We start from the raw sequence: 18,769 nt of genomic DNA, 5'->3' as shown, positions 1-18,769 counted from the left end.
CGTATCCCTTCCGTAGAATTCTGTCGGGCAACGGAGTTGACAGCTACATGATTATCGGGTAAGTATATGCAAAAATTTATTTTACTAATGAAAATAACATTTTTTTTTTTTTTTGCCTACTCATGCACTGAATAGTCTGGCCTATTCTTTGCACATCTGTCCTCACACCTGACAACAGTGAAATTACCAAACAATTATTCTTTGCTCCAAGGTTTAAGTACTGCAATGTAATTGTTCAGTGGCTACTTTCCTCTTAGTAAGGGTAGAAGAGAGACTTTAGCTATGGTAAGCAGCTCTTCTAGGAGAAGGACACTTCAAAATCAAACCATTGTTCTCTAGTCTTAGGTAGTGCCATAGCCTCTGTACCATGGTTTTTCACAGTCTTGGGTTAGAGTTCTCTTGCTTGATGATACACTCAGGCATGCTGCTCTATCTTGTTTCTCTTCTTCTTGTTTATTTGAAGTTTTTATATTTTATAGATGAATGATCCAATTTAATGATGTTGCTGTTTTTAAAATATTTTTTTTGGGCTAGAGCCATGTCGTCCTGAAGGAAGTTCCCTTCGGCAGCTTCCTACTGTATAATGTTTCTGCGGGTGATATTACAAGAGAATTACTGTCAGGTATCTCAGGGTTCTAACCCCCTGAACGAATTTGTTTTTTTCATCACTGGACTATTTTCCCTGTTGGAGCCCTTGGGCTAAAAGTATCCTGCTTTTCCAAGTAGGGTTGTAGCTTAGTTTGTAATAATAATAATAAAACCCTTTTTATACCTGCTCCATAAATCAGTGTCCCAAACATAACAGGAATTTCCTGCCTCTTTTAAGATATTCCTTTAGTCGTTGGTATTTCCTATTGCGTATTAAATTTTTCGTTGCCCTTGTTTCCCTTTTTCACATATCAGCATTTAACTCTGGGAGCTGGCTATGCTGTGCTAAGTCATAACAAAAAGTGTTCATGTTGTAGATTGGATTAATTTTTGCCAGTAACCATTCACCTTTACATGAGTCTTCCACAATGGTAGCCATTCTCCTATTATTGTTATTATTATTATTATTATTATTATTATTATTATTATTGAGTGTAGTTGGAGAAGTGTATGGTAGAGTAATGATTAATAGGATTAAGAATGAAACAGAGAATGCAATCTTAGAAGTACAGGGTGGTTTTAGAAGAGGTAGGGGTTGTATGAATCAGATTTTTACAGTTAGGCAGATATGCGAGAAATATTTAGCAAAAGGTAAGGAGGTGTATGTTGCGTTTATGGATCTGGAGAAAGCGTATGATAGAGTTGATAGGGAAGCAATGTGGAATGTGATGAGGTTATATGGAGTTGGTGGAATGTTGTTGCAAGCAGTGAAAAGTCTCTACAATGGTAGTAAAGCATGTGTTAGGATAGAAAATGAAGTGAGTGATTGGTTCCGGTGAGAGTGGGGCTGAGACAGGGATGTGTGATGTAGCCGTGGTTGTTTTAACTTGTATGTTGATGGAGTGGTGAGAGAGGTGAATGCTCGAGTGCTTGGACGAGGATTAAAACTGGTAGACGAGAATGACCATGAATTGGAGGTAAATCAGTTGTTGTTTGCGGATGATACTGTACTGGTTGCAGACACAGAAGAGAAGCTTGACCGACTAGTGACAGAATTTGGAAGGGTGTGTGAGAGAGGGAAGTTGAGAGTTAATGTGGGTAAGATAAAGGTTATGAGATGTATGAGAAGGGAAGGTGGTGCAAGGCTGAATGTCATGTTGAATGGAGAGTTACTTGAGGAGGTGGATCAGTTTAAGTACTTGGGGTCTGTTGTTGCAGCAAATGGTGGAGTGGAAGCAGATGTATGTCAGAGAGTGAATGAAGGTTGCAAAGTGTTGGGGGCAGTTAAGGGAGTAGTAAAAAATAGAGGGTTGGGCATGAATGTAAAGAGAGTTCTGTATGAGAAAGTGATTGTACCAACTGTCATGTATGGATCGGAGTTGTGGGGAATGAAAGTGATGGAGAGACAAATTGAATGTGTTTGAGGTGAAGTGTCTAAGGAGTATGGCTGGTGTATCTCGAGTAGATAGAGTTAGGAACGAAGTGGTGAGAGTGAGAACGGGTGTAAGAAATGAGTTAGCAGCTAGAGTGGATATGAATGTGTTGAGGTGGTTTGGCCATGTTGAGAGAATGGAAAATGGCTGTCTGCTAAAGAAGGTGATGAATGCAAGAGTTGATGGGAGAAGTACAAGAGGAAGGCCAAGGTTATGGGTGGATGGATGGAGTGAAGAAAGCTCCGGGTGATAGGAGGATAGATGTGAGAAAGGCAAGAGAGCATGCTAGAAATAGGAATGAATGGCGAGCAATTGTGACGCAGTTCCGGTAGGCCCTGCTGCTTCCTCCTGTGCCTTAGATGACCGCGGAGGTAGCAGCAGTAGGGGATTCAGCATTATGAAGCTTCATCTGAGGTATTATTATTATTATTATTATTACTATCCAAGCTACAACCCTAATTGGAAAAGCAAGATGCTATAAGCCCAGGGGCTCCAATAGGGAAAAATAGCCCAGTGAGGAAAGGAAATAAGGAAATAAATAACTGAAGAAAACAAATTAACAATAAATCATTCTAAAAAAAGTAATGTCAAAAGAGATATATCATATATAAACTATTAACAACGTCAACAACAAAAATGTCATATATAAACTATAAAAAGACTCATGTCCGTCTGGTCAACAAAAAAGCATTTGCTCCAACTTTGAACTTTTGAAGTTCTACTGATTCAACAACCCGATTAGGAAGATCATTCCACAACTTGGTAACAGCTGGAATAAAACTTCTAGAGTACTGCGTAGTATTGAGTCTTATGATGGAGAAGGCCTGGCTATTAGAATTAACTGCCTGCCTAGTATTACGAACAGGATAGAATTGTCCAGGGAGATCTGAATGTAAAGGATGGTCAGAGTTATGAAAAATCTTATGCAACATGCATAATGAACTAATTGATCGACGGTGCCAGAGATTAATATCTAGATCAGGAATAAGAAATTTAATAGACCGTAAGTTTCTGTCCAACAAATTAAGATGAGAATCAGCAGCTGAAGACCAGACCGGAGAACAATACTCAAAACAAGGTAGAATAAAAGAATTAAAACACTTCTTCAGAATAGATTGATCACCGAATATCTTAAAAGACTTTCTCAATAAGCCAATTTTTTGTGCAATTGAAGAAGACACAGACCTTATATGTTTCTCAAAAGTAAATTTGCTGTCAAGAATCACGCCTAAAATTTTGAAAGAGTCATACAAATTTAAAGAAACATTATCAATACTGAGATCCGGATGTTGAGGAGCCACCGTCCTTGACCTACTTACAATCATACTTTGAGTTTTGTTAGGATTCAACTTCATACCCCATAATTTGCACCATGCACTAATTTTAGCTAAATCTCTATTAAGGGATTCACCAACCCCAGATCTACATTCAGGGGATGGAATTGATGCAAAGAGAGTAGCATCATCTGCATATGCAACAAGCTTATTTTCTAGGACAAACCACATGTCATGTGTATATAGTATGAAAAGTAATGGGCCAAGAACACTACCCTGTGGAACACCGGATATCACATTCCTATACTCACTATGGTGCCCATCAACAACAACTCTTTGAGATCTACTACTTAAAAAATCAATAATAATGCTAAGAAACGACCCACCCACTCCCAACTGTTTCAGTTTGAAAACAAGGGCCTCATGATTAACACGGTCAAAGGCAGCACTAAAATCAAGGCCAATCATACGAACTTCCCGACCACAATCAAGGGATTTCTGTACTGCATTGGAGATTGTAAGAAGGGCATCACATGCTCCAAGGCCTTTCCGAAAACCAAATTGCAAACTAGGGAATAGATGATTACCTTCAGCAAACCTATTAAGACGTTTTGCCAGAAGACGTTCAAAAACTTTAGATAATATGGGAGTTATGGAAATTGGGCGGTAATCAGTGGGACTTGAGCTACCACAAACACATTTACATAGAGGAGTAACATTACCAATTCTCCAACAAGTGCTAAAAGCTCCTCTTCTTGCTAACTTGCGTAAAATAACAGATAACTTTGGAGCTAAGAAATCTGCTGTCTTTATAAAAAACAAAGGAAAAATACCATTAGGGTCTACACCTCCATAAGCATCAAGGTCCAACAACAGAGCTTTAATCTCACGAGATCGAAAAGCTAAACTAGTTAGTTTAGCCTCAGGAAAACAGGAATGAGGAAGTTTACGTTTTTCATTACTCTGTTTACTGTCAAAAACATCAGCCAAAAGGGTTGCCTTTTCCTTTGGACAGTGAGTGACTGAGCCATCTGGTTTAAGTAAAGGAGGAACTGTTGCATCTACACCAAAGAGTGCAGATTTAAGGGTAGACCACCATTTATGTTCCTGAGTTGTACCAGAGAGGGTTTCTTTTATGATTAAATTGTACTCCTTTTCAGTTGAGGCATAAACTCTCTGAGCAAAAGCTCGAAGCTGAGTATAGTTGTTCCAGGTCAAATCTGATCTGTTACCCTTCCAAAGGTGATAGGCCTCCTGCTTCTCCAAATAAGCACGTCTACAATCATCATTGAACCACGGTTTGTCCTTCATTCGGTACCTTAGCACACGAGAAGGGATACGCCTATCAATTATGTTGACTAGATTCTCATTCAAAGGGACAACAGGATCTACACTATTATATAATTGTGACCAATTCAAGCACAAAAGATCATGCAAAATCCCATTCCAGTCTGCTTGGGATTTCATATAAATTTTACAAGAATATGATATATCAGGGACAGGCTGCTCAGTCTTCACTAATAATGAAATCAAGGCATGATCAGAAGTCCCGACTGGAGAACCAACCTTACTAGTTATAACGCCAGGGGAGTCAGTGTATACGAGGTCCAAGCAATTACCAGACCTGTGAGTAGCTTCATTTATGATTTGCTCACAGCCTGATTCTGAGGCAAAGTCTAAAGCTCTTAAGCCATGGCGATCGGTAGGAGAGATAGAACTCAACCACTCCCTATGGTGAGCATTAAAATCACCAACAAAGACAAACGAAGCCTTTCTATCATCTTCTTGTATCTTAGCCATAATGGTAAGAAGACAATCAAAGATAGAATCATCCATGTCTGGATTCCGGTAGATTGAACACAAATAAAAGTTGTTATGCCTGCCACAAACTTTTATTACCTGAATCTCATGACATCCACATTGATAGCAGGACTTATGAGAAGCAGGGTACTCGGTCCTAATATACACCGCCATTCCCCTGGCCCTAGGAATGGAATCACGTTTCAGCATTATTGGCTTCTTAAAACCAGTTATAAGGAGCTCAGATGAGTGCCTCATATTAGAAACCAAAGTTTCTGAGCACAAAAGAATATCATACTGTCTGGACGCAACTGTAAGGTCTCGGATATTTGCATGAAGACCACGAATATTGCAATACAGAATACGACATTGACGAAATCTAGGACGTACTGGTCCCGGATTTTGCTCAATGTCTCCAGACAGCATAAGAATTAATAGAAATAAAAAAGACACATCATACTTAAAAACTAGATTAACAAGAATTAAAACAAAAACAATATGTACAGAATAATAATAAAAGTGATTGATGATATCCATAGACTATAGTAAAAAGTCGGAAAAACTGGTCAACATGGAGGAGCCGATACACCATGCAAGGCTAAATACCCTCCAGGATAGCCACTTCAACTGAAGGGAGGACAGTAAGGATGGTTTTGAGAAGAAAAAATCAGAAAAAGGAAAAGACAACCTCTTGATAAACCACCAGGCATCCATGGTCCTTCTATTAAGCCTGCCCAACACACCATATCAAAAAAACAAGAGGAAGAAAAAAAAATAAGATAGAATAGTGTGCCCGAGTGTACCCTCAAGCAAGAGAACTCTAACCCAAGACAGTGGAAGACCATGGTACAGAGGCTATGGCACTACCCAAGACTAGAGGACAATGGTTTAATTTTGGAGTGTCCTTCTCCTAGAAGAGCTGCTTACCATAGCTAAAGAGTCTCTTCTACCCTTACCAAGAGGAAAGTACACTGAACAAATTGCAGTGCAGTAAATTAACCCCTTGGTGAAGAAGTGTTAAGTATCTCATTGTTGTCAGATGTATGAGGAAAGACGAGAATATGTAAAGAATAGGCCAAACTATTCCGTGTAAGTGTAGGCAAAGAAAAAATAAGCCGTGACTAGAGAGAGGGGTCCAATGCAATACTGTCTGGCCAGTCAAAGGATCCAATACCTCTAGTGGTAGTATCTCAATGGGCGGCTGGTGCCCTGGCCAACCTACTACCTACCAACGGGGGAGGGTGGGCTGTGGCACCCTAGCAGTACCTGCTGAACTCGGTTTAGTCTATTGTCAGGCTGGGAAGAGCGTAGAGAGTAGAGGTCCCCTTCTTGTTTTTGTTTCATTTGTTGATGTCGGCTACCCCCCCAAAATTGGGGGAAGCGCCTCAGTATATGTATGCATTATTATTATCATTACTTGCTAAGCTACAACGCTAGTTGGAAAAGCAGGAGGCTCTAAGCCTAAGGGCTCCAACAGGGAAAATAGCCCAGTAAGGAAAGGAATTAAGGAAATAAACTACAAGAGAAGTTTAAGAACAATAATAACAGTAAATAAATCTTTCATTTACTGTATAAATCATAATGAACTTTAAAATAACGAGAGGATAAAAACTAAAAGATAACACGAGGAAGAGAAACAAGATAGAATAGTGTGCCCAAGTGTACCCTCAAGCAAGAGATCTCTAACCAAATACAGTGGAAGACCATGGTACAGAAGCCATGGTACTACCTAAGACTAGAAAACAATGGTTTGATTTGGAGTGTCCTTTTCCTAGAAGAGCTGCTTACCATAGCTAAAGAGTCCCTTCTACCCTTACCAAGAGGAAAGTACCCACTAAAACAATTACAGAGCTGTAGTTAAACTTTAGAGAGAATAAGAATTTGTTTGGTAATTTCAGTGTTGTCAAGTGTATGAGGACAGTGGAGAATATGTAAAGAATAGGCTAGACTTATCTGTGTGTCGGCAAAGATTAAATGAGCCGTAACCCGAAAGAGGGATCCAATTTAAGTACTGTATGGCCAGTCGAAGGACCCAATAACTCATTAGTGGTCGTGCTTCTACCCTTACCAAGTGGAAAATAACCACTAAACCATTACAGTGCAGTAGTTAAATCTTTGAGTAATTAAGAATATTCCAGTTATTCTAGTCTTGTCACGTGTATGAGGAAAGAGGAGTATGCATAAAGAGTAATCCAGACTATTCGGTGTATGTGTAAGCGAAAGAAAAATGACCCTTAACCAGAGAGGGATCCAATTTAGTGCTATCTGGCCGGCCAAAGTCCCCAATAACTCTGGAAGAGGTATCTTCATGGGTGGCTGGTTCTTTGGTCAACTTAATGCCTTATACATTGATATAAGCCACCTGGTGAGGCTTGCCTTTTTTCTTTTTTCCTTATATGTACTTTACAATACTCTTATGATGTGCAGTATACCATCTGTGTATGTGAGTCGGTAGTATGGACAGAACATTGTTGAATGTTACTGGGACTTTTGCATTATAAAATTTGATTCATTTACTTACATTTAGTAGAAATTTAAGTAGAGGAATATCCAAATCCTTTGCCAAAGTGAATGTTAGCTTTTTTCTGGCTTTGAATTTTTTATTTTGGTGAAATGTGTTTTGAAATTACAACATTTTGAATATCAAGCTATTTAAGATGTACCACCAACAGACCTTTTTTCTCTTTTGGGGGACCTGTATCTGTTCATTTGTTTTTTCTAGACTATATTTAGTAATAGATTTGATTAAATTCTTTTGTTTGGTGTTGTTTGTTAAAAGCTCCATGATTTTTTTTTTTATGCAGGAAGATGTTGCAGAGGAGATCAGCTATTTGATTCATGACTTGGTAAATCCAAAGGATCGCTACACTTTTACGTCAGCAGCCTTCCGTACTTTTGCACGAGAGTGGAATGGTATAGATGTATTTCGAATGGATAAATTTATGATGGTAAGAAATGCTTAATAATTGTTCAGTTTTCAATATTAAACTTACCCGATGATCATATAACTGTCAGCTCTGCTGCCCGACAGAAAAACCTACGGGCGGAATACGCCAGCGATCGCTATACAGGTGGGGGTGTACATCAACAGCGCCATCTGTCAAGTAGGTACTCAAGTACTCGATGGCAACAAAGAACCAATTTTCTCTCTGTCGTGCCACTGGCAAGACCTACTAAATACGCTGTTACTAACTGGATTTGTTTTCACAACTATTTGGTGAAGTACACTATTCCAGTTTTGAGCTTTCGCTATGCAGGGGTTTTATCTTCATTTCAAAAATTGAACTCGTTTTGGATAGTTTTTTTTTTGGTGACAAAGAGAGTATGGACTCTCTTTCACTTTTAAATGGCCGACCCTTCCCTTAGACGGAAGTGTGTTTAGGTTTTTAGTAATTTTGCTTAACACGTTATAGATCTTTATATTGTATATCTCTCCGCCTTTATTAGGCCTCTTCGATTAACTTTCCTTTTATTATAAACATATAAAAATAAATTTTTATGTTTTGTTTATTTGCGACCTTTCCTTTTAGTAGGCGGTCCTAACTTGGAACCGAAGTTAATCAACGTTGAGCCCGTGATATCGTATTTAACCTTTAAAGAATTTAAAACTTTTTAAATTTAATGTTTTATGAAAGAATTTCTTCGATAGTCTCGTACTGTTTTCAAAGATGAACTAACGTTTAGTTTTTTAGTCTACGCAGTTGTTGACGTTCAGGACGTTCAACTTGCGCTCTATCGTTACGATAGAGAGAGAGTGTATCACGGTTTCACTTTGCAGTAAGAGTAAACCTATTCTAGCGTTTCGTTCATTCTTTCTTAGCTTAAATGGTTTAAATTCTAAATTAAAGGAACTTTTTATTTGGAAAACCTTTCAGTTTTTTCCTTTAGCAAATAACATGTTTTGACGATATATAATTGGGCTCTTCTCTCAGGTGCGAAATCTAGAGAGAAAGAGAGAGATAGAGACGGAGGGAGAGAGAGGAGATAAAACGTTTCGTTCAAGCGGGTAACGTTGTTCTCGTTTTACTCTCCTCCCTAGTCGCTGTAGGGGAAGAAGGTAAAACGTTTCTAGGGTTTTATTCTTGTTCCCAGGCTATGTGCGGTGAGAGATTGTAAACGTAGTTTATTTGATCTAGTGTTTAGTCTCTTTCCCAGCCACTGAATTCTTTATCTTTATATATGTTTTCTGTTGCATTATACGACTGTTTTCGCAATTACTACCTTTTAATGAAGGGTAGGATAGCGTGTTTCAGGTAGAAATCAGTAAAAGTTTCGATTTCAGTGAAATAAGTGCAAAACAGAAAATCAAAGTGATAAAGTGATATGCGCAAAGTGTTACAGTGTTGCGTCCGAGGGTTCGTCTGTTCGTGCCTGTCGTTCACCTAGTCCGGGACCTCTTGCAAGCTCCCAAGCCCAGGGGAGAAGTAATGTCGAACGACTTATGGGTTCCTCAGGCCTTGATCAGCGAACAGACGTTTTTCCCTCCGTGGTTTCGGGCGTATCTACCCAAGATCGCCCCACCCACACAAAGACGAGAGAGCCCATTTACTTCTCTTCTGCGGAAGAGGTTTCTCGTAAGAAACCTTGGACCAAGGTCTCGCAGCTTATTAAGTGCAAGTCGGTCCCTTCCGCGCAAGTCCAACGGCCCAGGTGTAGCCACTGGGTCAGTTCGGACTCGCTGCAGTCATCCGACGACTGCACACCTCCCAAGAGAGGCAAGGTGGTACCGCAACAGGCAGTAACTCCGTCTGTTGCCGCACCCGCTGTTTTAGACCCTCAGTCACAACGGACAGTAGCTCCGTCTGTTGCCGCTTTTGTAGACCCTGAGTGGTCTTTACTGCAGTCTATGCAGACTCAGTTAGCTGCGGTTATGCAGGAGTTTCGTGCGGAGAAGGTTAACGCTGCACCCGTTAGCCTACAACCTGCCACGGTTGTGCGCCCAGCTCACGCTGAGGCTGCCTGCTCCCACACTCCGGCTGCGGAGAGGTTGGCGCTGCACCCGTTAGCCTACAACCTGCCACGGTTGTGCGCCCAGCTCACGCTGAGGCTGCCTGCTCCCTCACTCCGGCTGCGGAGAGGTTGGCGCTGCACCCGTTAGCCTACAACCTGCCACGGTTGTGCGCCCAGCAGACGCTGAGGCTGCCTGCTCCCACACTCCGGCTGTGAGAGCTCCTCCACCCATGCGCAGTCGACCCTGCCAGACGCATGCTGACTCCCACAGACGCACGGAGCACTCCGTTGCCGTGCGTGAGCTACCACAACAACAGGAGGGTGGAGTTAAGCTGCCGTGTTTTGACACGGTGCGTCAGCCTCCGCAACCCACTGTGGTTACCGCCACTCACCCGCAGCAGACTAGTCAGTCAGGAGTTGAGGCTTCCCCACACAGCTTTGGTTGTTGCCAGCTCACAGACTGTCAAGCAGTTACATGACTTTGCCTTCTGGTCTGCTACTAATGCACCAGTGCTGTATGTCCTCACGCACCTGTTGTGGTTGACAGTTCAGTTTTTTGACAGTTCACAGACTGTCAAGCAGTTACATAACGTTGCCTTCTGGTCTGCTGCTAATGCACCAGTGCTGTATGTCCTCACGCACCTGTTGTGGTTGACAGTTCAGTTTTTGACAGTTCACAGACTGTCAAGCAGTTACATAACGTTGCCTTCTGGTCTGCTGCTTATGCACCAGTGAGACCCTCACTGAGATAACCTAGCTTTTCTCGGATAAGGTTCCTGTGGATGAGAAAGTGCTGTTCTCCCTCCTACTGATATTCCTTTGAGGACTCTGTCATTTGGAGAGGAGCCTTAAGCTGCTTAGCCTCCTATGGACTTTAATTAAAGCATAACAAGGCTTCCAGGGATGGTAAATGGTTCCGCTTCAGTCGCTAACCCCGTCTGTTGCCACACCTGCTCCCGTAGACCCTAATGGGTTTTGCTGCAAGACATGCAGTCCAAGCTTGTGTCCTTGATAGAGGACTTTTTACGGAGAAGAACCTTCTGGCCAACACCTTCCTACCGGTTGGTTGTGCGCCCTGTTGACACTGAGGTATCCTACTCGCGTCCACCAGTTGAGGTGGTTCGTCCATCGATGCGACCCAGTGTGGGTTGCCAGTCGCACGTTGACGTTAAGCGACGCTCGGAGGTGGTTGTTGAAGTGTGTCACTAGGAAGACGTTCAACAACCAGCAGAGGTGACTTGTTGTGACGCAGTGCGTCAACCTCAGCAACCCGGTAGGGTGTTGACTGCACAACCCAGACAGTCTAGACAGTTTCGGGTTGACGCTGTACTTCCTCGCGTCCCCATGGTTGACAGTTCACAGACTGTGCAGCAGTACCATGATATTGCGTCCGGCTCCGTCACGCATCCACCAGTGCGACCGGATTCAGCGAGTCAGACGTTGCCCACTCCGTTGCCGTTTCCTCATCAGTTTCGGATAAGGAACCCTCTGATGAGGACGTTGCTGAACTAGACGATCAACCCCCAGCCCTACTATCCATCCAGAAGATGCTGAAGAAGGAACGCTGCCCTGTCAGGCTGTGGATGAGTCTGGTAAGGACACTGTCATCCGTGGTTCTTTTGTGTCACTTGGAAGACTACACCTCCGTCCTCTTCTGTATCATCTAGCTTTTCACTGGAAAAAGGACAAGACGCTAGAAGCGGTCTCGATCCCGGTTTCCGGAAAGATAAAGTCTGGTCTGACTTGGTGAAAGGACTTTATCAACCTTAGAAAGGGTCTTCCCCTGACTGTTCAGACTCCCAACCACGTTCTCTTCTCGGACGCATATGACGTAGGCTGGGGTGCGACATTAGGCGGTAGGGAATGCTCGGGATTATGGAACTTGAGTCAAAGGACAATGCATTTCAACTGCAAGAAGCTACTGGCAGTACGTCTGACCTGGAAAAGCTTCAGGTCTCTCCTTCAAGGCAAAGTGGTGGAGGTGAACTCGGACAACACCCGGCTTTGACGTACATCTCCAAGCAAGGAGGGACTTACTCTCTGACATGGTACGAGATCGCAAGGGACCTCCTCACCTGGTCAACAGGTCTAGACTTTTCACTAGTAACGAGGTTCATCCAAGGCAACTTGAATGTCATAGCAGATTGTCTCAGTAGGAAGGGACAAATAATTCCAACAGATTGGACCCTCCACAAGGATGTATGCAAGAGACTTTGGGCCACCTGGGGCCAGCCAACCATAGATCTCTTCGCAACCTCGATGACCAAGAGGCTCCCAATAGTTTGCTCACCTATCCCGGACCCAGCAGTAGTTCATATAGATGCCTTTCTACTAGATTGGTCACATCTGGATCTATATGCATTCCCTCCGTTCAAGATTGTCAACAAGGTACTGCAGAAGTTCGCCTCTCACGAAGGGACAAGGTTGACGCTAGTTGCTTCCCTCTGGCCCGCGAGAGAATAACTCACCGAGGTACTTCGATGGCTAGTAGACGTTCCCAGAACACTTCCCCTAAGGGTGGACCTTCTACGTCAACCACGCGTAAAGAAGGTACACCAAGGCCTCCACGCTCTTCGTCTGACTGCCTTCATATTATCGAAATACTCTCGAGAGCTAGAGGATTTTCGAAGGAGGCAACCAGAGCGTTTGCTAGAGCAAGGAGAACATCCACCCTTAGAATCTACCAATCGAAGTGGGAAATCTTCCGAAACTGGTGCAAGTCAGTATCCGTATCCTCGACCAGTATCTCTGTAACTCAAATAGCTGACTTTCTCTTATATCTGAGGAAAGAACGATCTCTTTCAGCTCCCACTATCAAGGGTTACAGAAGCATGTTGGCATCAGTCTTCCGTCACAGAGGCTTAGATCTTTCCAACAATAAAGATCTACAAGACCTCCTTAAGTCTTTTGAGACCACGAAGAGCGTCGTTTGGTTACACCTGGTTGGAATTTAGACGTGGTACTAAGATTCCTTATGTCAGACAGGTTCGAACCGCTTCAATCAGCCTCCCTGAAAGATCTCACCTTTAAGACTCTTTTCCTGATATGCTTAACCACAGCTAAAAGAGTCAGTGAGATTCATGCCTTCAGCAAGAACATCGGATTCTCATCCGAAACGGCTACATGTTCTACAACTTGGTTTTCTAGCCAAACACGAGCTGCCTTCTCGGCCTTGACCAATATCGTTCGATATTCCAAACTTATCGCATGGTTTGAAATGAACTAGAAAGAGTATTATGTCCTGTAAGAGCTCTTAAGTTCTATTTAAAACCTTTACGAGGCCCGTCTGAAGCTTTATGGTGTTCAGTTAAGAATCCATCTTTGCCTTTGTCAGAGAATTCTTTATCCTATTTTATCAGACTGTTAATACGAGAAGCTCATTCCCATCTGAATGAGGAAGACCAAGCTTTGCTGAAGGTAAGGACACACGAAGTTAGAGCTGTCGCAACTTCCGTGGCCTTTAAACAAAATAGATCTCTGCAAAGTATATTCGACGCAACCTATTGGAAAAGCAAATCAGTGTTCGCGTCTTTTATCTTAAGAATGTCCAGTCTCTTTACGAGACCTGCTACACTCTGGGACCATTCGTAGCAACGAGTGCAGTAGTGGTGAGGGCTCCACCACTACAATTCCCTAATTCCATAACCTTTTTAATCTTTCTCTTGAAATGTTTTATTATTGTTTTGGGTTGTCCGGAAGGCTAAGAAGCCTTTCGCATCCTACTTGATTTGGCGGGTGGTCAAAGTCATTTCTTGAGAAGCGCCTAGATTCGAGGTTTTGATGAGGACCTTTAGTATGGGTTGCAACCCTTCATACTTCAGCTCCTAGGAGTCGCTCAGCATCCTATGAGGATCGCGAGGCTCAGTAAGGAAGACGTACTTAAAAAGGCAGAGTAATTGTTCAAGTCGACTTCCTTACCAGGTACTTATTTATTTTATGTTTGTTATTTTGAATAACTGCTAAAATAAAATACGGAATACTTAGCTCATAATAATGTCAACATGTAATGCTGGTCTCTACCCACCCCCCTGGGTGTGAATCAGCTATATGATCATCGGGTAAGTTTAATATTGAAAAATGTTATTTTCCTTAGTAAAATAAATTTTTGAATATACTTACCCGATGATCATAAATTAAAACAATTCTTCTTCGCTCAAGGGGTTAACTACTGCACTGTATTTGTTCTGTGGCTACTTTCCTCTTAGTAAGGGTAGAAGAGACTCTTTAGCTATGGTAAGCAGCTCTTCTAGGAGAAGGACACTCCAAAATCAAACCATTGTTCTCTAGTCTTGGGTAGTGCCATAGCCTCTGTACCATGGTCTTCCACTGTCTTGGGTTAGAGTTCTCTTGCTTGAGGGTACAATCAGGCACACTATTCTATTTAATTTCTCTTCCTCTTGTTTTGTTAAAGTTTTCATAGTTTATATAGGAAATATTTATTTTAATGTTACTCTTCTTAAAATATTTTATTTTTCCTTCTTTCCTTTCCTTACTGGGCTATTTTCCCTGTTGGGGCCCCTGGGCTTATAGCATTTTGCTTTTCCAGCTAGGGTTGGTAGCTTAGCCAATAATAATAATAATAATAATAATAAAGGACCCACCCATCCTCCCCAATAGAGACCCAGTGGACAGAGGAGAAAATTGGTTCTTTGTTGACATCGAGTACTTGAGTACCTACTTGACAGATGGCGCTGTTGATGTACACCCCCACCTGTATAGCGATCGCTGGCGTATTCCGCCCGTAGGTTTTTCTGTCGGGCAGCAGAGCTGACAGCTATATGATCATCGGGTAAGTATATTCAAAAATTTATTTTACTAAGGAAAATAACATGTTTCATTTGACCTTGGAAATTGAACCTTTTTTTAATTAATAACACAACTTAGCATGTTTTATTTATTGAAAGATACCTTAATTTTGTATTGCATAATTCTTATCAGTGTCATAAAGCCTTTAATCAATAATATCTCAGTTGGATGGTTATTGGTAGTTGTTTACTTGACAGTTGTTGGCATATGTGTTTTCAAGAATAAATTGTGCCTTTTATACCAAGTACTTTGCAAACATTACAAAGGTCTGTCAACTTGTAATTTAGTCACTACAAAATTTGCTAGATTGAGAAGTCACTTATAAATGCTTATAATTTCCCTTTATATAAATTTTGGCCTTTATTTTTTTTCTTCTAATTGCTACTTAGTATGCATAGAGTTTGGAAAAATACAGCTTAGCAAATTTCTAAAATTCTTAAAAATTAGTCTTTTTTATGGAAATATGTGCATTAGAATGCTTCAACTGTATAAGAAAAATTAAATGTCATTAGATTTTCCATAAACATGTATTTTCTTTATTATATTTGTAAGGAGCAATGAGGAGAAAGTACACATATTGCTCCTGTATGTTGAAGTTAATTTTATCATTTTAAATGTGGTTATATAGTACTTGAAAACATTTTTAGCATTTGTAGAGTTGTGAACTAGATTGATAGCCAAGTCTGTGAAGTTATACTTAGCTGGTAGCAGTTCCCAAATTTAAAAATGTCTTTTTCTGAAAACCTGGCCCTTTTGTGGATAAATATTTCTGTCTGAAGTATTTATTTATATAAAGAAGTATGTGTTTGCAACAATGTTTTTACAGTAATACCGTATATCATAACCTCCATAAATCACTAATAAGGAATATTGTAATTAGTTTGTTGATATGCCTGTGGATGTTTTCATGTTTTTAAACTATGATTGACCTATGTTATAGGTTATGTTTGATATTGGCTTTAATAAGTCACAAATAGTATTCAAACTTTTGCCAACAAATAATTAGTATTCTTTGAAACCAGTCAATCTTATTCCCTCTTATTTTCAGTTTTTGAGAAGAGTGCTTCGACAAGTTTTTGTCCATTTAAAACTACAGCAGTGGACTGTCAAAGAAGTTGTAAGATACATGAACATTCTTGATGCCGACGTTATTCGTGCAGACGACCATACCAATGTTACCCCCTTGGGGATAAAGCTACACTTATGTGGCATTATCATGGAGGAACTTGCTAAAATTGGTGGAGAAGAATTAGACAATAAAGTCATTCTCGCAGTTATCAAACCATTCCTAAAGGTAAAGGCTCAAATTAAGAAATGATAAGAAAGATATTTTTATTTTAAGGTTGGTTTTTCCCAGTTACATTTTTCGCAGTTACAGTGGGATGTATAAATTATTTAGAAAGACTGTAAAAAGTCTTTCGTATTGAATGCCTTTGTGTAACTTACTAATAATGATATGGGGTTGTTTAGTATACTGTACAGTGGTTTATAGGTATTTGTTGAAGTTAATTATTGTTGAGGTTAGGATAGTAAGTAGTGGCATTTTCTCCATATTTTTTATGAATCAAAATTAACTCAATATTGATATCTCAAGTAGTTATTTTAACTGATAATTGAAGTGATTTCCTCATTACAACTAATTATTCTGAGGTATTGCTCTAGTTCCTAAAATAATGACAGAAAATTATACCCACCTTTTTATTCTATGCTTATTAGATATTTGTTCCCATACTAACAAACCTTCTGTTATTTATGTGGATTATCTTTTAGCGTAGCTGGAAGGTAGCCATTAGATTTTATTTGTGAGGTGGTAATCCGGCCTAACCGCTTGAGTCGGTAGGTTGGGGGTACCTAGCTGCCTCTATATATACTCTCACAGCAGTGAGAGACGTCACTTTTTCTTATGGCTCGGTAGAGATCGGGCTTGTTCTCTCCCTCCCTGACTGTCATTGGATTTTTTGATTTTTGCTTTCTCTTTTCAGGTATGCGTGTTCTCTCTACAATCGCCTTCATGCGAGCCTGTCCAGGACGCAAGGGTGCCGCGTGAGGTACTTTCATGTCTTCGTTGGAGACTGACTTGCACTCTCTTGTGTTTTTCATGCAGAGGGCATCGCTGCAAGCAGGGCTTGCCCTGCGCAGAGTGTAGGGAATGGCCTGCTTCCCAATTGGAGAAATTTGGGCAGCGCAGGAAGAAGGCTAATTGTGATCTTTATTCCACAGGGGCAAGGAAAGCGCGTTCTTCTTCATGCATCATCAAATCTCTTTCAAAAGCTCCTTATCGCTTACGCTCTACCAAATCTCTTTCAAAAGCTCCTTCAAGCTTGCACTCTTCCAAGGGACGATCTAGTAGGAGCACAGATCAACTAACTCCCTGGCAATCCCGAGGCATTGGGAGGATGTTGCTTCCCCTAGAGGAGCAACTTCACCTCCAGCTGCCAGGGAGCCATTCTTCCTTTCATATCTTTAGTAGGTGTGGTCGTCCTTAGGGATTTCGGGACCCCCTTAGGAGGAGGAGCTGCTGCGCCTTCTTCAGCATGGTGCTAGGAAGGACACTTCTCCTTTTCTGGAACTGTGCGAGGTCCATGAGCGAACGAGGTGATCGCTTGTGTTCGCCTCTCCAACGACCTCCTGCTGACAACGAACCCTCTCTCCATCCTGGGACCTCATCGTCCCCTAATCTTCAACCCTTTCTCCCCACAGGGACCCGCAGGTTGTAGGTGTAGATCTTCCGGGGACCAGCGCCAATGGATGAGCATTGCCATCGCCTCGCCCTTCTGGACACTCATCCCCTGATGGCCGTTCGCGACTGTCAGAAGATCTGAAGGATCGTAGGTCATCACGATCTGAGCGCACTTCTAGATGGCGCTCAAGCTCTAGGTACACAGACTGAAGGAAGTGGCTGCACCCTTCCTCAAAAAAGTTCTTCCAGCCACTCATTGGTAGAGTCTGTTAGGTCATCTAACCTCTCATCCGTCTTGTTCCAAACGGCTGTCTCAGGATAAGATCCCTGCATTGGCAGCTGCAGTCCATGTGGAGTCAACACTCCGATCCACCAGACCCCCGAGTTCCCATAACTCAGGATTTAGTGACAGATTTGAGTTGGTGGATGGTAGATGGAAACCTTCGATAGGGCCAGAATCTTCTTGTTCCCCCTCCGAATTTAATGCTCTTCACAGATGCATCAAAAGAAGGGTGGGGGCCTCACCTGCTGCACCATATGTTCTCCGGCCTTTGGTCAGAGTCAGAAAGGTACTAGCACATAAATCTTCGAGAGATGAGAGAGGCCTATCTAGCTCTTCATCAGTTCCAACAGTTGCTGGCAGGTCTTTCTGTGGTGTTGATGAGCAACAACACCACAGTAGTGGCTTACATAAACAAACAGGGCGGTACTTTTTCGCACCCTTTATGCCATCTTGCAGTAAAGATCCTCAGATGGTCAAAGAACATTCGGTATCTCTATCAGCTTGATTCATTCCAGGCAAGAGGAATGTGATCGCAGACAATCTGAGCAGAGCGACTCAGATAGTAGGCTCCGAATGGTCTTTGAATCATCAGATAGCCAACAAAGTCCTGACTTTGTGGGGTTCCCCGACTGTAGACCTATACTCAACATATCTGAACAGCAAGCCTCCGCTGTACTGTTCTCCAGTCCCGAACCCTTAGGGACAACTGTGGATCAACAACGACATGTACGCCTTTCCCCCATTTTGTCTGATGAGAAGACTGCTCAACAAGACCAGAGCATCCATAGATCTAATGATGACCCTTGTAGCTCTGCTATGGCATCATGCAGTGTGTTTTCCAGACCTCCTGCAACTTCTAGTAGATCTACCTAGAGAGCTCTCTCCATGACCAGATCTACTCAAACTACTACACGCGAACATCTTCCACAAGACCGTGCAGTCGCTTTGACTTCAT

The 18,769-nt window shown here is 41.8% G+C and overlaps 1 protein-coding gene across 1 annotated transcript in view; it reads left to right on the top strand.

Moving 5' to 3' along the window:
* Positions 1-18,769, top strand: part of LOC137621654 (ribosomal RNA processing protein 1 homolog B-like) — a 127,106-nt gene that overhangs the window by 23,938 nt on the left and 84,399 nt on the right. The window contains exons 3-4 of the mRNA XM_068352138.1: positions 7,900-8,043; positions 15,900-16,145. Of these exons, the coding sequence (XP_068208239.1) occupies positions 7,900-8,043; positions 15,900-16,145 (390 nt within the window). The remainder of the gene's footprint in view (positions 1-7,899; positions 8,044-15,899; positions 16,146-18,769) is intronic.

The sequence above is a fragment of the Palaemon carinicauda genome, chromosome 28 (genome assembly GCF_036898095.1).
Source record: "Palaemon carinicauda isolate YSFRI2023 chromosome 28, ASM3689809v2, whole genome shotgun sequence".
Lineage (NCBI taxonomy): Eukaryota > Metazoa > Arthropoda > Malacostraca > Decapoda > Palaemonidae > Palaemon > Palaemon carinicauda.
This window is presented reverse-complemented; position numbering and strand designations above follow the sequence as displayed.